The 20,629-nt window shown below is 39.0% G+C and overlaps 1 protein-coding gene across 1 annotated transcript in view; it reads right to left on the bottom strand.

Moving 5' to 3' along the window:
- aldh1a2 (aldehyde dehydrogenase 1 family, member A2) overlaps positions 1-19,054 on the bottom strand; it is a 35,005-nt gene extending 15,951 nt beyond the window's left edge. Inside the window, exons 1-6 of the mRNA XM_062027684.1 lie at positions 18,950-19,054; positions 18,670-18,810; positions 18,147-18,276; positions 8,242-8,303; positions 7,570-7,698; positions 5,884-5,997 (exon numbers count right to left, since the gene is read on the bottom strand). Of these exons, the coding sequence (XP_061883668.1) occupies positions 5,884-5,997; positions 7,570-7,698; positions 8,242-8,303; positions 18,147-18,276; positions 18,670-18,744 (510 nt within the window). The 5' untranslated portion in view covers positions 18,745-18,810; positions 18,950-19,054. The remainder of the gene's footprint in view (positions 1-5,883; positions 5,998-7,569; positions 7,699-8,241; positions 8,304-18,146; positions 18,277-18,669; positions 18,811-18,949) is intronic.
- Positions 19,055-20,629: the final 1,575 nt, after the last annotated feature.

The raw sequence follows: 20,629 nt of genomic DNA on the forward strand, positions 1-20,629 counted from the left end.
GTCATCCTACTGCAGACCTCCGTTCCCGTGTTTTGACGTTGCTGTGTGACTCGTCATTCCCCGTCGTTCCCCTGCTTCCCTGACTGCCTCCTTCGTTCCCCGACTCCTTGCTCTTCCCTGGATTCTGACGCCTCTCTATCTCCCCGGATCACCTGCCTGCCCATGGACTTCCTCTTCTCTCGTGCAACACTTGGTAACACACACTTCAGTTAATCTACACACATAGTCACCCTCATACACTCTTGGATTTTGTCACACTCCATTCTAGTTTATTAGTATTGTTAATTATTATTATTATATATATATATGTATGTTACTATAGATATAATAAATAATTGTACATACTGCCATCTAGTGTCTGTTTGCCGTCACCTCCCCTTAGTAAACCACAACAGTATATTCCGGCCAATTGATTAGGGACCTGACGGCACACTTCATTAGCCCCGCCCCCAGTGACTTTAGCTCCGCCCCAGTGACATTTTTTTTTCTTCCTCCTTTCTTTTTGCCCCTCTCATTATGTCTTTTTCTTTTCAATCCACCCCGGACAATTTTTGTAGCCCACCTCAGCAAAATCTTGAAATGTTTAGCAGTGCTGTAGGGATAGAAGAATTTACCCGCCGCCTGGCCACCCACCTCCCACCCTTAGTGACTGTCCCTCAGTCAGCTGGAAGCGTCTGGCATCCGCGTTCGGAGGGGGGTGGGGTAGTACTAGTCTCTTCCATTTTAGTACTGGTGGCTGTGCTGATGTGGTAGCACAGCTGCACCCAGACAGGCTACCACCTGCCAGACAAATACCCCCTGTCTTCTGCTTTTCTCAGCCGCAGCCACCAGTCACCGAGCTAGCCCCTGTCCCCGAGCTAGCGTCCGAGCTAGCACCTGACCCCGAGCTAGCGTCCGAGCTAGCACCTGACCCCGAGCTAGCGTCCGAGCTAGCACCTGACCCCGAGCTAGCGTCCGAGCTAGCACCTGTCCCCGAGCTAGCATCTGTCCCCGAGCTAGCACCTGACCCCGAGCTAGCGTCCGAGCTAGCACCTGACCCCTAGCTAGCGTCCGAGCTAGCACCTGACCCCGAGCTAGCGTCCGAGCTAGCACCTGACCCCGAACTAGCACCTGGCCCCGAACTAGCGTTCGAGCTAGCACCTGACCCCGAACTAGCGTCCGAGCTAGCACCTGACCTCGAACTAGCGTCCGAGCTAGCACCTGTCCCCGAACTAGCATCCGAGCTAGCACCTGTCCCCGAACTAGCCTCAGAGCTAGCACCAGCTTCCAGGCTGACTCCTGCGTCTCCGCCAGCTTCCAGGCTGGCCTCGACCTCTGCCCCTCGGCCTGCAGCGTCGACCTCAGCACCTCGGCCTGATCCTCAGCCGTCCTCGTGTCCGGCGCCGACAACGCCTGCTGCTTCCATGCCTGCATTGCCGATGACATCTGCCGCTTCCACGTCGCCGATGACGTCTGCCGCTTCCACGTCGCCGATGACATCTGCCGCTTCCTCGCCGCCGATGTCTGTCACTTCCACGCCGCCGATGACGTCATCCTCTTTGCCTCCGATGTCACCTCCTCGTCTCCGGCGAGACTCATCATGGCACCACTTGCGTCCGCCTTCCCGACGGCCAAGAGGGTGGCCGTTCCTTGGTCGTCCGCCTCAGCGGCGTTCTTCTCTCCACCAGACTCGTCCCCGGTGGATTCGGGGACACTTGGGCCGGCGACCCACCTCCAATTCGCCCCTCCGCCCTCCCTTGACTTTTGTTCCCGTGTTTCTGTTGGTTCCAGCTAGAGGACATCTGGGAGCTGTCCATAAGGAGGGGGATACTGTCACGGCCGGGGCGCATTGGAATGCGCACTCAACCTTGCGCGCTGCAAGCACCGCAGGACACGCCCCCACACGCGCCGCGCAGACCGCGGCCACGCACCTCCACAGCTGGCGGAAATCCTCTATCAGCACACCTGCCGTTAATGAAGTAGCTGCCTTCATAAGCGTGGACAACCTGGCATGCCGCCGCCGGAATATAGTCTTCAATTGGCGTTTAGTAAGCGACCATCCTGCTTGATGCAATCCTGCTCTCAAATTCTGTTTTCCCTTCCGTGTCTCATTGTCGTGTCATCCTACTGCAGACCTCCGTTCCCGTGTTTTGACGTTGCTGTGTGACTCGTCATTCCCCGTCGTTCCCCTGCTTCCCTGACTGCCTCCTTCGTTCCCCGACTCCTTGCTCGTCCCTGGATTCTGACGCCTCTCTATCTCCCCGGATCACCTGCCTGCCCATGGACTTCCTCTTCTCTCGTGCAACACTTGGTAACACACACTTCAGTTAATCTACACACATAGTCACCCTCATACACTCTTGGATTTTGTCACACTCCATTCTAGTTTATTAGTATTGTTAATTATTATTATTATATATATATATGTATGTTACTATAGATATAATAAATAATTGTACATACTGCCATCTAGTGTCTGTTTGCCGTCACCTCCCCTTAGTAAACCATAACAGCATGTCAAGTTGATCAACAGATTGTATTATTCTCCAGTGCAATAACAGTACTGAAATGAAGGCTAAAAGGGCATTAATGGGAGCCTTAAAAAAAGGGGGGGAAGAAGTAACTAAATAGTTACTTTTCACAGTAACGCATTACTTTTTGGTGTAAGTAACTGAGTTAGTAACTGAGTTACTTTTGAAATAAAGTAACTAGTAATTGTAACTAGTTACTGGTTTTCAGTAACTAACCCAACACTGTTTATATCCCACATTTAGTATTTGAATTAACATTGATCATAGTATTAACTACTGTGTTGATTCAAGAGTGATATATTTTTTCAAGACATTAGTCTTAAAGTGTTTTTTAAATGTGTGAATGGAACTGGAACATTTTAAGGAATCATCCAAGCTGTTCCACAGTTGAACCCCCCTGACAGAAACACATCTACTTTTTAAGCTTGTTCTTATCTTAGCTTTCTGGAAGACAGCTGAACCTCTGAGGTCATAGGGATTCTCTCTGGGTTTAAACCTCTCCTGTAGACATCCAGGCAGCATGTGGTTATGAGCTTTGTACGTCACAATAGCAGTGTTGAGGTCAACAAGATCGTGCAGTTTTAATGTTTTTAATTTAATAAACAGAGCATTGGTATGGTCATGATAATCTGCATAATTTACAATTCTAATCACTTTCTTTTGAAGTAGGAATATAGATTTAATATTTGTTTTGTAATTGTTACCCCAGATTTCAACACAATAATTAAGATAAGGGAGTACGAAAGAATTATATAACATAATAAGAGCCTTTTGATTTACGGAGTTTTTGATTTTGTGTAACAGAGCAATATTTTTTGCGATCTTTGTCTTAAGTATATTTATGTGCAGTTTCCAATTTAATATATCATCTATATGGATTCCCAAAAATGTTGTTGAATACACCCTTTCTATCTCCATATCATCAATTCTTATATGACACTGTATGTTATTTTTCCTACTTCCAAAAATTATATATTTTGTTTTATTTAGATTGATTGATAGTTTATTGGCATCAAACCATTGCTTTAGTATGTGGAGTTCACTCTCTACAGTCCCTAAGAGTTGGCCAAGGTCTTGCCCAGAACAGTACAGACTTGTATCATCAGCAAAGAGAATACATTTGAGTTTTTTAAAGATTTTACAGATATCATTAATGTATAATAAAAACAATTTTGGTCCCAGTACAGAACCTTGGGGTACTCCATGTGTTATAATCTTTTTATCTGAATCTACATTATTCATATGCACGTACTGTTCTCTGCCACCAAGATAACTTTTCAACCAATCATGAGCAAGACCTCTAAAATCATACCTCTGCATTTTGTTTAAAAGCAATGTGTGATCGATGGTGTCAAAGGCCATGCTCAGGTCAATAAAAACGCCAACAACAAACTCCCTCTTATCAATTGCAGTGGTTACCTTCTCAACTAGTTCCATCACTGCCATGGAAGTGGACCTGTTTGGTCGAAAACCATATTGGTGTTCACTTAGCAAGTGATGCTTATCAATAAAACTGTCTAATCTTGACACAAATAATTTTCCAAGGATTTTTGAAAATTGTGAGAGTAGAGAAATAGGCCTATAGTTGGTGAACTGATGCTTATCTCCACTTTTGAAGATGGGAATAACTTTTGCAGTTTTCATTTTCTTTGGGAAAACACCTTTTATAAAAGAAATATTACATACATAAGTGAAGGGAACAGCTATAAAATCAACAATTTCCTTGATCAGAGAAAAGTCCAAGTCACAGCAGTCTGTTGACTTCTTGTTTTTCTGAGAATTTACAATTTCTGTGATTTCACTTTCATGAACGGGGGTTTTAAATCAAATTTGTGGAATTTAATTTTACGTAGCATTTTTTTTTTTTTACTAAATAACCTAGTGCACATTAACTCAACAAAAGTAAATACTACTAGCGGCTCCCATTTAAATAATTTGAGTTTTGGTCTAAAACTGAAGGAGTAAATCCAGAGACTAACTCCTTGAGTTTGTAAACAATAACAAAAACAACCCCCAGAAAATATTTTTGTAATAACACGAACAACAATCATATCGCTCTAATCACTTTCGTATCAATAGTACGACATCTGGATCCATCACCCCTATTTTACATTAAAGCATTAGCGGTTAGCTTCTTGTTTTGTCCTGTTTGGTGAGTGTGTGTAGCATCGTTATAACCATTCCTTTTCCTCTAGTCCTCCAGTGATAATGTTACTAATTTTTCGCCATGCTGGTGAGGATTAATATTCTAGAAGCATTAAAGTCTTTTTGGCACTGTAGATAAATGATGCCTTCGTTGCAGCCTGCTCTCAAATTCGAGCCGGTGTTCTAGCAGGACACGCACCCTCCTGGAGTCCATGCTCCCCTGCGATCCCAAGAGCGATAAGCGGTAGAAAATTAAAAATGGATGGATGGATGGACAATCTTTAGTCATGTAAACACTTGGAAACCGCTCCGGTAAAGATCAGCTTGGCTTAGCAGCTCTTCAGCCGATCAGTTAAAAAAGGCAATCCGATCAGGATCGGCCATCTCTACTTTCCTCTGGCTCCAATAAACCATGCATGTTTTCATAACAATATTTGTTGTTTTCTATGCTCAGCATCTTAATGTTGCATAATCACGTTGCCATCAGGGCCATATTGAGTACAGCTGAGATTACGTCATTCGTTAATGTCATGGCACACGTTGCTGCATTTCACTGAGCTCCACACTTTAGTTAGTGCCCTGTGTTTGTTTGGTCCAAGATGGAGGCTTATCACAAAGATGCCAATAACGCATACCTGTGCACAGCACCTAAATCAAAACAGATTGTATAAAGCACAGGACTAATCCAAACATGACATGCCTCATTTGGCAAAGGGGTTTGTGAAATACAGGCTAGCAATGTTAGTTCTGTGTTTGGTTTACTGTAAAAGCTTTTATCATAGGGGTTAGAATGCAGTAGAAACAGCAGATATTTATTAATGGTCTGTAGAAGAGGAATCTGCTGCAAAGAATGCAGTTGGATCCTTCCCCTAACATGGTATGCACTCAATTATTTAGTTTCCCATGAGCTTCTTTCCAGTCATGTAAAACTACAGTAGTGTGTGGCTGAACAGTAAAGGGTTAACAAAGGAGGGCCAGTGTTTTTAAACAGATGTTTGTATACTCTTGACAGAGCAAATATGTGCACATGTGCAAGATAAAATCTGACATCCTTGCCAAAAAAGAATAATGACAGGGCTTTCTGTTTATATAAGACCCCATTTGTTTGTCATTTTGGATCCAAAGCAGGCTCGATGTCCTCTAATTACCCAGCATGCTCGCTTATCCCGCACATGTTGGTCACTGTGTCACTACGAGCCAGCAGCTGTTCTCCCACATGAAAATGTACCTGCGTTGATCCTGTGAACGCCACTTTGTCGATGCCCATGTGCGAAGCAATCGCCGCTCCCGCCGTTGGCCCGAATCCTGGCAAAATATTGACAACTCCCGGTGGAAAGCCAACCTGTCAAAACAATATGAGAGGAAACAAGGCTTAGCGGAGATGACTGCAGAGCCAAGCAAAACTACAGGCAACATGGGGGAATCCAGACCCAACCCAACCTTCCTACCAGCACAAAACGAAGAGAACTTCAAAAAAGAGAAAGGACCCAGACAGACAGACTCCATGTTGAGGTGAGGCCGGATTTGCAGGATGAGATAGATCATGATAATATTTGTCTAATCTGATCACCATACTAATCCTCTTGTCAGTCACATCACTGATGACACTTTGTAGTTGACTTTTTTCCCGGCTTTTCTTCTGAATTGTTGGATTATCATTGGATCATTGACATTCTTAGGTATAGGTTCTGTATGTCACTAATTTAACATTACATTATTCAAACCAAAAAATATAAGAACAACAGCAACAGCTAGCATATGTTGCCAATAGTAGTTTAATAAAAAGAACAGATTCGGTGACAGGCTTTCCGGCTATCAATCATTGCTGTCTCGGGAAAAGGCACATGCAAAAAATATATATATTTCCGAAAGAAAGGATTAAAAAGGGATGCTATGCAGATTGCTTTATTCCTTATGAATGAAATCACATGCTTTTCCAAACACTGCATTTGTAACATAATGCTTTCCTTCTCTTGCGCTGGTATTAGTGCTGCTTATTTGAGGTGTTCAAAAAAGTCCATTCACATCCATATCACATGTTTTACTCATTCCGATTCTAAATCGATTTATAATTTTAGAAAATCGATTTAAAAAAAAGAAATTGTAATGTATAGTATTTGTATGTCTTCTCAATTGCTTAGTAAATTTATATCCTAAGTATTGTAAAACTGGGATTTGTGTTGGAGTTGGGGTTGGTCTGTTTTCTTTTATTAAATTCCATCCATCCATTTTTTACGGCTTGTTGATTTTTGTAAATACAATTTTAGAAATTAAATTTCAAAAATATTTTTTAGGCCAACGTATAAGTTGTTTGTCAGCAGCCAAGAGAAGTTTTGTAATGTAACTTGTTTTGAAAAGGTTTTATTATAATTTATTTACCAAATATTATATTACTATAATTGTGTCGAATCGAGAATCAATTCTGAATCAAATCTTCACCCAAAGAATCAGAATGAAATCAAATCCTGATGTGCCCAAAGATTGCCACCTCCACTGCTTACATGGTCCAACCAAGAAGACGGCAGATAAAAAGTTTAAAGGGGAACTGCACTTTTTTTTTTTCAATTTTGCCTATCGTTCACAATCCTTATAAAAGACAGGAAGACAAAAGTTTTGGGGGGTTTTTGCAGTCTAACATGTAAAAATCGGCTCATTCTTGTTGGCTAGCAATGCAGCTAATGAGAGCAATCAATTCTACCTCTAAATCACTTTAAAAATGCATTCAAAATCTGTTAACAATATTTAATTTATGTTCTGTAACCTGTATAATAACCAAGCTGAAGCCACATTGTTATTGTAAGAGCAAACACTTAGGAACTCTTTTTCGGTATTAGCCGTAAAAGATAACTACGGCAAGAGATAAGCTAGCTTCTACTGGATTTGACTAGTTGGACTGATTATAGCTGTGCGTTACCTCCTTGACAAGCGCCGCCATATAGAGGCAGGTGAGCGGTGTTTGCTCAGCAGGTTTGAGGACAACGGTGTTTCCACATGCCAGCGCCGGGCCTAGCTTCCATGCCGTCATCATCAGAGGGAAGTTCCACTGTTCATCACACACACACACACACACACACACACACACACACACACACACACACACACACACACACACACACACACACACACACACACACACACACACACAGGAAAAAGACATCATGCAACAGAATGAGGCGCTGGGTGGTCATAAGTCAAGCACAATAAGTCATCGCTCTCCCCTCACTTACTCTCGCTTTCACTCTTGTCTAAACATAGTCAAGTGGAAAAATGTGTTTTCTTCCTGCTGCATTATGAGAAGGTGGTGGAGTTGCAACACGTGCAATGGAGCGCTGCACAACATTGCAGGCCTGTGTTATTTCGGTTTTACACAGGCGGTCATGGAGATCAACACGCAAACCACACACTTTTCCGCACTCTTGCACAATCAGCTGTGCCTCCTCAACTTTTATCTTTACCTACTCAATCCCTTCCCTCACATTTAGAGGGGTTTACACGTACGAGCCTTGACTGTTTGCTCTGCACTTTTCTTGCTTGACAGTCCATTTGTATTATGATGCATGTCAATTGCAGGGATTGTTATACTCACAGGGATGATTTGTCCACAAACTCCAATAGGCTCATATCTGGTAAATGTCAGATAGTCTCCATCTGTGGAGGAGCACATGTGCAGACACACACACACAAAGAGAAAACAAGTTTATTCAACCCTGGTTTTCGTTAAAATGACTGAAACATATGAAAATGGTCACTCTGGTGTTTGTTGCCCCTCCATGCTCGTTTGTAAGTAAATCCACCCGCTACACTCCTGCTTCCTTTTACCCCTGTGAGAGATTACGTTGTGCACAGCACATGCATGCGTGTAACTTTTAAGGTCATGCTGGAAAGGCTCACTCATTCCTCTTGCATTACTTGAGGGTGTGCCATACTTGTTCCCGAGCCACAAACAATTGATATTGGGAAACGCTTGTGTAGAAGTTGGCTGAAATAACAACAACTCAATATACTCACTGGAACGTTCAGCGACCATTACAATCGTTTGTATTCTTGGGGGAAAAGGAGCATGATCCAATAACATTTCCTTATTTGTTATTTAGGAAATAAGCAATATGTGCTAGTTGCTTTACTTCATTTTGGAAGATGAGGAGTGTAAACTGTGTAGACAAATGTGCTGAATCTAAGGACACCGCCTACGCCTTTATAGTGTCTGTGTTGATCAACATAATATTAGTAGAAGCCCAAATGCGTGACGTTGATGCTGGTGTCCGGCGCCTCATCCTGACAGATGTCCAAATACAAGCACACTTACATCATTCAGGCCTCAGGAATACGCTTGTTTGTTTTCTCTGGAAGTCTACGAGAGGAATAAAGATTAAACTAAAGCCCTGGGAAAGCGCTTGCTGTGGTTGGTTTGGCAGGCCAGTACAAGAGAAGCTTTGAGTGGGACAATAGCGCGGTATCAGGAGGTTTCCCATGTCCTCTTTCTTATTCTTTTTTCACTTTTTGTGCGGCCTGTTGAAACAGACAGCCAACTTTCCCATTTTCCTCTCCCCCCAGACTCATCCGATTCAGCGGCATGTGAGGGGCAACACTTGTGGCAGCCTCCTCGGACAATAAATGTTTGTCCTTGCATTGATTTCTACTTTGATAACTCACTTTACTAAGCATGGGCTCTTTCGTTTTAGAGTGTAGTGTCTTGTCCACAAAACCCGGCTCCTAGAAAGACAACCTAGAACTAGATAGCTGGAGACTGAATTTAACAGGAAGAAAGCTGTTGGCTTGAACACAAAACATACTTTACAAACACAAAAAATAAATACAAATGTATTATACTTGGACAAAGTGAAGCATTCTGAGAAATAAGGTAGATTTCCACCATCTAAAATTATGGTATGTCAAATTAAATGATCTATAGAAAAAACTTTGTTTCTTAATTGTTGGTAACAAACATTGTCTGTAGTTATAATATAACATATACATAAGGGGAAACAAATCTAAAACTGAAATATGTAAAGCAGTCATGTACGAAATACACCGTAAAGTGTAAAGTATGATTCTGGAATTGTTTAAGTGTCTGACAAATGGCGACAGTATTTTAAACCTATGCAAAAAATACAACATTACTTGTCTGTCAAGTACAGTGGAACCTTGATTTATTAACTTATTTGGTTCTTGAACAGGGTTCATAAATAGAAAAGTGTGTATATTGAAGAACATTTCTCCATAAAAAAAAACTATGTAAACATGAATAATGGGTTCCAGCCTCGACAAAAGTCCATATTTTAGTAAAGGTTTGTACACTTTGAACACAATATAAAGCCCTATACAGTACTGTATATCAAACCAACATAACAAAGGGGTGATGGATTAACTTTCTATTTAATAACAAAGGTAAAACAACAACAACTATCTGAAGTGTCTTCATTTTTCATCCGCCCTGCCGACACACACACACACTGTCACTAGCCCTGTGGCGCAATCACAGTTTGAAAGCACAAAACTCCCTAACTTTTAAAAGGGCTCTTTACAACTTGCTCACAGTTACATTTTTCAAAGTAAAATCATAATTGGAAAGCTTGTGTTACCATTTGTGGCTTACAGAACCCATTTGTGTTTAAATGTCTATATTTTTCACAAATATTAAGTTTGTGTTGTAAACATTTTTACACGCCTGAATAAAATGATTGGTATTTACGGCGGTCACACACCGAGCACACATACAAAATAAGTCCAAGAGAAGCAACAAACAATATGCAGTCATGTTGTTATGATCGAATATACTTTCAATGACAGCTAACACTAACTATCTAAATCACCATTATTAGCTAACAACTGCCATGTTTTACGTACATACGTAGTTACGTCATTTTGTCCTAGAAGCCGGAAGAGGGCGGGATATACTGTGTAAAATACATTGGAAAGTTAGCGCCCTCTAGACATCTGTGCAAATGTTGCAAACAGCCCCTTAAACAGCCAGGTCACTACAATGATTAGAAATGAAAAAAAAAAAAGTCTCGGTTTTGAGTACTGGGAGAAGGCAGTGTGGACAATGCTGTGGGTATTTCCTGAATGTTTCAAACTACACATTTTGTGTCCATTGCGTTCTTTGGACTCATATGAGCCAGCAAAACTAGAAAACTGTAGTAAAAAGGCTAAACCCACTTTAAAAGCACACAAAGTAGCACTGAGCAGAGAAGCTAACAATGACACTGCTGTGCTGACTGAATGAGCACAGAGATGGATCAGCCCACCCACAATGGATGTTCTGCCGCACATCATAGGTGGATAAAACGTTCGTACACTGAAATTAAGTTCGAACACCAAAGCATATTCTTATTCGAAGTGTTCATGAATCAAAACGTTTCACAATGTGGGGTTTGTAAATCAAGGTTCCATTGTAGAGTTAATCTATTAAATAGAAACATAACAAATATAAATATTAAGCAATTGAGGTAGGGAATCACAATTTCTCTTACTAGGAACAGGCCATGAGTTCAGGGTGGTGTGGTAAACGAGATGGCTGGCTGTGCATGTTTGTCGTGTCGCCGTCGTGAATTGTAATTTGATGAAATACTTCTTACATACTGCATAAGTCTTTATCCTGCTTTGTCCCATCCACACTCTAAAAGCCAAAATCCACTTTTAAATTAACTTTGTAGCTCGAGTCCGCCATCCTAGCACTGATGTTTCTCATCTATTCTTCTGTGACTTCCGCCCAATTTAAATAGTGTATTGCAATAGTTCGCCCTTTATATATGTTGTCACACTCTTGGTTGAGTTGAGTTGAGTTTGAGTTTATTTCGAACATGCAAGCTTACAACATGATACATCACAATTTCCAGTTTCTCTTTTCAACATGTTCGAAAAGGAGTAGGAAGAAGCAGAGCTTATTTAATCCTACCCCTTTTCTTTACATAACAGTTGCAAAACTTTTTGTTCACTTCCTGTTCACAATTTTTTCACAATAAACTCCATAAGTAATCACAATAAAAATAAATAAATAAATAATAGTAAGAATTTAATAATAATAATTGGTGAAGTAAGTCATATTTCATATGATGAGATAAGTAAGATTACTTTAAGAATGAATGAATGGATGGATGAAATTAATTGAGAATGTTTGTCATGGTTCTTCTTCTTTGTACTTTGTAAACACTTTAAGTTTGAAGAGTTTCTTGAAGTGTATCATATTAGTACATTGTTTGATTGCTTTGCTTAATCCATTCCATAATTTGATTCCACATACTGATATACTGAAGGTCTTAAGTGTTGTGCGTGCAAACAAATGTTTTAAATTACGTTTTTCTCTAAGATTATATTCCTCCTCTTTTTTTGAGAAGAATTGTTGTATATTCTTGGGTAGCAGGTTATAGTTTGCTTTGTGCATAATTTTAGCTGTTTGCAAATTCACTATGTCGTGGAATTTCAGTATTTTTGATTCAATAAATAAAGGGTTTGTATGTTCTCTATATCCAACATTATGCATTATTCTAACTGATCTTTTTTGTAACACCGTTAATGAATGAAGTGTACTTTTGTAATTATTTCCCCATATTTCTACACAGTAGCTCAGATATGGTAACACTAGTGAGCAGTAGAGAATATGAAGGGATTTTTGGTCTAGAACATGTTTTGCTTTATTCATTATTGACGTGTTTCTTGCTACTTTATGTTGTATATTTTTTACGTGAGATTTCCAGTTCAATTTATCATCAATCATTATACCTAGAAATTTGGTTTCATTTACTCTTTCAATTTCTATTCCGTCTATTTGTATTTGTATGTGTTTGACTTTCTCTTCTACTGTTACCAAATAGCATTATTTTAGTTTTACTAAGATTCAACGATAGTCTGTTTTTGTCAAACCATCTTTTTAATTTGTTAATTTCTTCTGTTATTATTTGTATTATCTCCTGTGTGTTCTCTCCTGAACAAAACGCTGTTGTATCATCCGCAAATAATACTAACTTTAAATCTTTTGTAACTTTACAAATGTCATTTATATAGAGATTGAATAATTTAGGTCCTAGTATTGATCCCCGAGGTACACCACAGGATATATTTAGCATTGTAGATGTGTGTTCGCCTAGCTTCACGTATTGTTTCCTGTTCGTTAGATAACTTCTTATCCAGTTTAAGACTAACCCTCTGATGCCATATCGTTCTAGTTTTTTGATTAAAATATTGTGATTAATTGTGTCAAATGCTTTAGTTAGATCCATAAAAACCGCTGCCGCACATTTTTTACTATCTATTGCATTGGTAATTTCTTCTGTAATTTCAATTAAAGCCATTGAAGTTGAAACATTAGCTCTGTATCCATATTGGTTCTCTTCGAGTATTCTATTTTTATTTATGAAACTTTCTAATCTGTTATTGAACAGTTTTTCAATAATTTTAGAAAATTGTGGAAGTAGAGAAACAGGTCTATAATTTGTAAATTGATGTTTGTCTCCAGTCTTATAAATTGGTGCAACTTTAGCTATTTTCATTTTGTTTGGAAATGTACCTGTTTGAAATGATAGGTTACTAATATACATTAATGGTCCTGAGACCTCTTCTATAACCTTTTTTATCGTTTCCATATCAACTCCGTTACAATCAGTTGAAGTCTTAGATTTACATTTTTTCGCGATTGTAACTATTTCCTCCTGTGTCACATTCATGAGGAACATGGAGTTGGGATTTCGCTCTATGGAATCATTATAGTCCTCATTTGGAACTGGGTCTGGAATCCTTTCTTCCAATTTTGGTCCAATATTTACAAAATAATTGTTGAAGCTTTCTACTACTTCCTTTATGTTGTCATTTTTTTTTTTCATCTAAGAAGTATTGAGGGTAGTCCCTCTTAGTTCCATTTTTAATAATGCTATTGAGGATGCCCCATGTTGCTCTCATATTATTTTTGTTCCTGTCCAATAATTCACTGTAATATTCTTTTCTACATGATCGTAGTATGTCTGTTAACTTGTTTTTATACTTTTTGTACTTAATTTCTGCCTCTATAGTTCTTTGTGCTATAAATTTTCTATATAGTGTATTCTTCTTCTTACAAGCATTTTTTAATCCTTTTGTCATCCATGGTTGATTATTCTTTCTCTGCTTGTTACTGAGTTGTGTCCATGGACAATGTTTGTCATAAAGTATTATGAACTTGTTTAAGAAATGTTCATATGGTTCATCAACCTCTTTTTCATTATACACATTGTCCCAATCTTGCTTTTGTAGCTCAATTTTGAAGGCAGTCATCCTCTTCTCTGTGCATAGTCTTCGAAATGTCCTTTTGTCTTCCATGTTCTTCTTGTAGTTTCCATCATATATTGTAAAAACTGGCAGATGATCACTAACGTCGGTTATCAGTAGACCACTTGTAGTGTTATTATCAAAATCATCGGTAAAAATATTATCAATAAGCGTGGCACATTGTCCTGTGATTCTGCTTGGCTTTGTGATTTTAGGATATAGACTGATGCTGTACATTGTATCAATGAAGTCATCAATAGACTTTTGCTTGTTGGGGTTCAATAAGTCAATATTAAAGTCACCACATAAGAACATTATTCTTTGACCATTGTCCATGTAAGTTGCCTTGATCCATTCTTCAAATGTTTCTATACTTGACTTAGGTGATCTATATATACAACTGATGAATATTTTTTTGCTTTTTTCCTGACATATTTCAATGGTTATACATTCTAAGATATTATCTATAGCAAATGACATGTTTTTTACCACTTTGTAGTTCAGGTTCTTCATCACGTACACAGCTACTCGTCCTCCATTTTTGTTGGTTCTGTTGATGTAGTTTAGTTCATATCCCTCCAGATCAAAATCTATTCCTTTTTTATCATCAATCCATGTTTCTGTGACAGCTATCACTTTGAAGGGTTCGTTGATGTGTTCCAAAAAGTTCTTAATGTTGTTGTAATTTGCATACTAGCTTCTACTATTAAAATGAATAATTGACCATTTGTTATCACATTCAATGTTGCTATTATATTGATCAACGGTATAATAAAAACAATTATTACTGATGTGGGAGAAAAAATTTGTATCTGGATCTATATCATTTTCCAAATCCTGGTTTTTGTGATCTTTGTTACAGAAATTTTTTAGTTCCATATTTTCTTGTTCAACAATCTTTGATGCTGTTTCAATAATCTCTATAAGTGTAGGTGGATGCAATCCTGAATATAGGTCCTCTTGTTTAGTCGTCCCTTGGAACATAGTAGTGTCGATGCTGAATTTAGGTGTTTGTTTTCTGTCAGAGTCCATTATCATCGTTGTTGTGGTAGCTGTGTAAACTTTAAAAATTGTCCAGGTCCTTGATGTCATGGACAACAATTACTCTTGCTTCTGGACTTCCATTCAGCTTGATGTAGATTTTACAGTTGGCGCTCCAAGTTCCCTGGATTTTTCCCTGCCTTCTCAAGTAGCGTGCTTTCTTGGCGATTCCAGCATTACGTTTTGTGAGATGCTCATTCATGTACACATTTGTTCCCTTCAGCTTCTTTCCCTGTCTCAGCAATGCCATTTTAGATTTTCTGTTTACGAGTTTCACGAGCACGACAGGAGTGGCGTTGTTGTTTCTTCCGTTCAGTGGGATGCATGTTTCGATGGTATTAATGTCAATTTCAATTTCTTTTGATTGCAGAAAGTTGACCACTTGCTGTTCTGCTGAGATCATATCCATTTCATCTGGTTCACCTTCATTATTCACAGCTTTCGCATAGGATCTTGGTTTAATTCGGTGCCCTGTCACGATGATATCATTCATTCGTTTATCCTGATCCATTTCATCTATGATGTTCCTCAGCATGTTGTTGTCTTCTTGAAGGATCTTCATTTGTTTGCTCATTTCAGTGGCTTCTTTATTTCTGGAGTTGTTCTCTTTTTTCATTTCTTTCATTTCTTCTTTCATTTCTTTCATATCCTCTTTCCATCCATCCATCATTTCTTCCCATTTTTCTATCATTTCTTCTTTAAATTCCTGGAATTGTTTTTGTAGTATCCCTTCTTGATTCTCATCATGTCCTGTGCCCAGCTTCAAATCAGTCTTTCCAGTCAATCCTTTAACTTTTGGCATCGCGGTAGTCGCAGACGTCAGTGCCTCTTATGTCTTAAGGGCAGTTACTTCTTTAGCGACTTGCGGCACTTTTAACTTGTTTTTTCAACAATTTCGTACCTTGCGCCGTTCAGAGATCAATTTGAGGTGTCAGCCTGTCAACTTATATCACTCTGCGACGTCGGGATCACTTTAAAACAGCTGTAAACTCGCCGTAGCTTTTGGTTGCTAGGCAACCGCTTTGAACTGCGGGAGGCGCCTTTGGCTTGAGGCTAATGGCTCTTCCACTCGCCTTATTTCAGCGTATCAGTGCCTCTCAACTGACCAAAATCAGATCGAAGATGCCAGGTGACTCTCCTGTGGCTGTGATCGCAAATCAGTGGTCAAAATCTTCAGACTCAACAAAAACTCCGGTAGCAGAACCGGAGCTTTTTTTCTTTGCGTCCTTTCTCATTGACAGGAAGTGACAGGTGTGTATGCTCTATTGGTCATGATAGTCAATCCCTTTAATCAATCCCAGTTGGAGTCAGTAAACTTTTCAAACGTTTCATTTCTTCACCGAGATTAAAAAACATTCATTCATTTTCTACCACTGAGACATGCAGGTGAGCTAGAGCCTATTCCTAATCCCCAGTCCATCACAGAGCACATATAGACAAACAACCACTCACATCTATGGACAAAAAGATGCATGTTTTGGACTGTGGACCAAAGCAAACCCAAGTAAGCACTGGGAGAATATTCAAACTCCACATAGTCAAGATTGAAACTAGGGATCAACCAATTATCCGCACCGATATTGGGCATTTTGACGTTTGGCCTTCCTTTATCGGTATCAGCCAAATGTATTTATTTCTTACCACTGCAACAGAAATGCATCAGAAGATACAATATACTGTATACATGTATGCTACCAGTATTAAGTATTAAAAAACTAACAAAGTGTGATAAGTAGAGAGTAAGTTAGTAGCAATAACCAGTGCTCCTTTCTGTCAAGCTGCGCTGCTGTGCTCAGACGGCCGCACACACCCTCCCTCTCTTTCTCTCCCTGGAGTGCTGATCACCAAAAGCACGTCTCCTCTTGTCAAAACTGCCATTTTTTTGGCCAGGAATTTCAGTTTTTGTCCTTCTTTCCTGGCATTTCTTTTGTGTGTTTGCGCTACTGCAGCTATCGCACGACAAGCCTCCGTCCCCAACACTGGCAGTGTGCAAGGAGGGCAGTAAGTTCTTATGTTCCGTGATTCAATCAAATTACTACACGACAGAGATGGATGGACATGAAGATGATAGAAAAATATAAAACTTGCCAAAAATCCACACTTTGTGTAAATTGACAAAATATAACACTTATATAAGAGGTAAAGAAGAGCAGGCAGCAGCTCATTTCTCTAACAGTTTGAAAAATATCTCACCTATAAGATACAAGGAGGATCCCAGAATGTGTTTTATTTATGTGGGCGGTATAGCTCGGTTGGTAGAGCGGCCGTGCCAGCAACTTGAGGGTTCCAGGTTCGATCCCCGCTTCCGCCATCCTAGTTACTGCCGTTGTGTCCTTGGGCAAGGCACTTTACCCACCTGCTCCCAGTGCCACCCACACTGGTTCAAATGTAACTTAGATATTGGGTTTTACTATGTAAAGCGCTTTGAGTCACTAGAGAAAAGCGCTATATAAATATAATTCACTTCACTTCAAATGTTTGCCATATTCAGAAATCATATATTTCATATTAATCATACAATTTAGAAATCATCGATGTAAGTTGTAGTACAAATTGAGAACAGGAAGTGAACATGTGTGGTAATTGCTATGAAGTGACAAAGGGGTAGGAACAAATAAGCTTTGCTTCTTTTTTTCAGACTTGTAAAAGAGTAAATGAAAATATGTAAAATATGTGATCTATCATATTGAAACCATATAAATGTTCGGAAAAAAAACTTCAACCTACCAGCCAACCAACCAACCAATATGTCAGGGTTCCTCAAGAGGAAACTTTACAATGTATTCAATCCATAAACTGCTATAAAATTGATTAGCTGGTAAGTTATTATGATAAAGAAAAATATTATATTTTTTACCAATTTTCCCAGGAGATTTCTCATATTTTTCAATGTAAATGTTGATGCTCATCTTAGATGCACCTAATAAAGGTGTTTGTGATATCCTCTGTTGTTTTTGGTGCTAAATTAACCACAGCATTAGTGCTGCATAAAACATTATGTCCGACTGGTCCGACATTTCCTAAAAAATAACGCTAAAAAAACAATAACTTAAAAGCCTTGTCCAACTGTTTACTGAGGTATACTATTCATGTTTAGCTAGGTATCGACCCTGAAAAAAAACATATCGGTCGATATTTAATTCAAACTCACTACTGGATATTGGTTATGACCAATATTTAATGCCGTTTTTGTTGTGCAGTTCTTCTTACCCATCGGAATTGAAGTGCCATGGATCTTGTCTGCATATCCAGCAAAGTATCTCAATGTCTTGATAGTTCCTTGAAGGTCCACAAACAGAGTAGGCAGAAAAGGCTTCCCACTGTTTACTGACTCAATAGTCTGAAGAGAGGAGGGGGGCATTGTATGAAATGAAATATGTTGTACAGTACAACCTTATGTTCTTCACATATAATTCCATACTGTTCCAGTCTTTGCACTCACCCCTGGGTGAAATGTGACCCAAAGATAATACAAAATTGTAAAAACAGCCGCTAAGTTACAGTTATATGTTTCCCTACTGGGCATAGGCATTTTATTTGCTTTTGCTGGACACAGAAGTTTTAGTCAAAATGCTTGTCAAAAAGCACATTAAATAGCAAGAAAAACATAATAAAGATAAACTGACAGGGGGATAAAATAATAATGGGTATTCTTTAGTTTCAATCTGGTATGTCCGTGAGGAACAGCACATTTTCTTTAGATAGAAAGGACAAAACTTGCTTGGCCTCTTACCGCCAGAAAGATGCTGTCTCTCTCCACTAGATCAGCCAGCTTAGAGAGCAGTCTGCCCCTCTCGGATGCGTCCATCTTTCGCCACACAGAACCTAATGAAAAGGCCAGTCGAGCCGCTTTCACCGCCTTATCGACATCAGCCTGATGTGATAGATGACACTGATTACACATTTCACCTTAAATATTGCAAAAGTGTTCATGACCTGCTTCAAGTTTTAAATTGAATTCAATCATAGTCAACAGCAGACAAATGTATATGAGTATGGAGAGTCATTTTTGCCTTGTCTGCCTCCTGGATGTCGCAGATCTGCTCTCCAGTTGCTGGGTTATACGTTTGAAAGACCTTCCCACTCACTGAGTCCTGCCACTCATTGTTGATAAAAATCTGCAAGGAAAAGAAAACACAATATAATGCTTGTTAAAATAATATGAAATTACACATAACATTTGTGGTCTGTATTGTCTGATTTGTCAGCAAATATTTATAGTTACACCCTTACATACAGTACATAGTTTTTTATTACTGCCATGTGTGTCTGTGTTTAAAAACAATAGCAGAGGACATATTTTAATCAATTGCATGCAAAAAACATCTCTTATTCACATTAACTGATGTTGGACTATGAAATGTGGAGGCAATAGAGGCCTGCTAACATCGTTTATGTCATGTTTGACACTTACTTGATGCCTTGCATCATGTTAACAAACAAAAGTTTTTATAAATTATTTAAAATGATGTCACATTGTACACTATTTTGATTAGTGCTGCCAAATAATGAATCTGTATCTGACTATATCTGACCAATCTAATTGAAAGACCAGATCTGAAAAATCTAAACCTACATTAAAAACATGAACTGATAAAGCCTACTTGGATGAGAGACAAAATGTCTTTTGAAACAAACTGAACAGTCCTGTTGCGATCAATTGAATGCCCTGGGAATGTGATTAATTATGTCAAAAAAAAAAATCATTTGGCAGCACTAATCAAAATAGTATACAATATGACAGAGCAATCAGTGCTATAATGCTCAAGCGATGCAGTGGTTTTGTTTGTTTTTCCAGAATTGCATATTTCAGAACCAATAAAAATATCCCTACTAATAAAATGATTCCACATTTAGTCAAATATGCGATGATCCAAGACAAAATATTTTTTTTGACAGTATTATCTGTTAAATCATAGGTTTTATCTGCTCAACAGTTGTTTTATAATTCTGCTCCATTGGTAACCATTATCTTAAAATTTGCATCATAACTCGTCTTTGTTGTCCGCAAACTTGCCAAATCTTTGAACAACTTTTTTTGAGCTGCCATTGCATTTTGCCAGGTCACTGGTATGTGTGTGTGTGTGTGTGTGTGTGTGTGTGTGTGTGTGTGTGTGTGTGTGTGTGTGTGTGTGTGTGTGTGTGTGTGTGTGTGTGTGTGTGTGTGTGTGTGTGTGTGTGTGTGTGTGTGTGTGTGTGTGTGTGTGTGTGTGTGCGTGCGTGTGCGTGTGTGAGTGTGTGTGTCACAGGAAATAAAAGGTTTGACTCATTTGGTGCCACCTTTTGACATGCATGTATAAATTGTTAGACTCTGACTTGGACAACCTTTATTCCTCATATAAATGAAAATAATGTATTACATTCAGAATAATTGTTATCCCCTTCCCAAAAATGGTTTTAATCAGTTCAAACAAATAATATTCCATTAGAGTTTATCTTGCAGAACAGTGGTTTATTATGAGATGTGCTTGGAAAATTACTTTAAAAAAGTAATTACGCACTATTTTGCCAAAAAAAGTAATAGAATTAGTAACATAATGACTCTTTAATGAATGCAATTAATTACTAGGGAAAGTAATTATTGTGTTACTTTAAAAATAAAAATAAAAATCTATGCAGCAGCAAGACGTTTCATGAAAGCAGAGTGTGTGCCTTAAAAGGCGGTGCCTGTAGCCAAGTCACGTGTGATGTCG

This window comes from Entelurus aequoreus, linkage group LG02 (genome assembly GCF_033978785.1).
Source record: "Entelurus aequoreus isolate RoL-2023_Sb linkage group LG02, RoL_Eaeq_v1.1, whole genome shotgun sequence".
NCBI classification, from domain to species: domain Eukaryota; kingdom Metazoa; phylum Chordata; class Actinopteri; order Syngnathiformes; family Syngnathidae; genus Entelurus; species Entelurus aequoreus.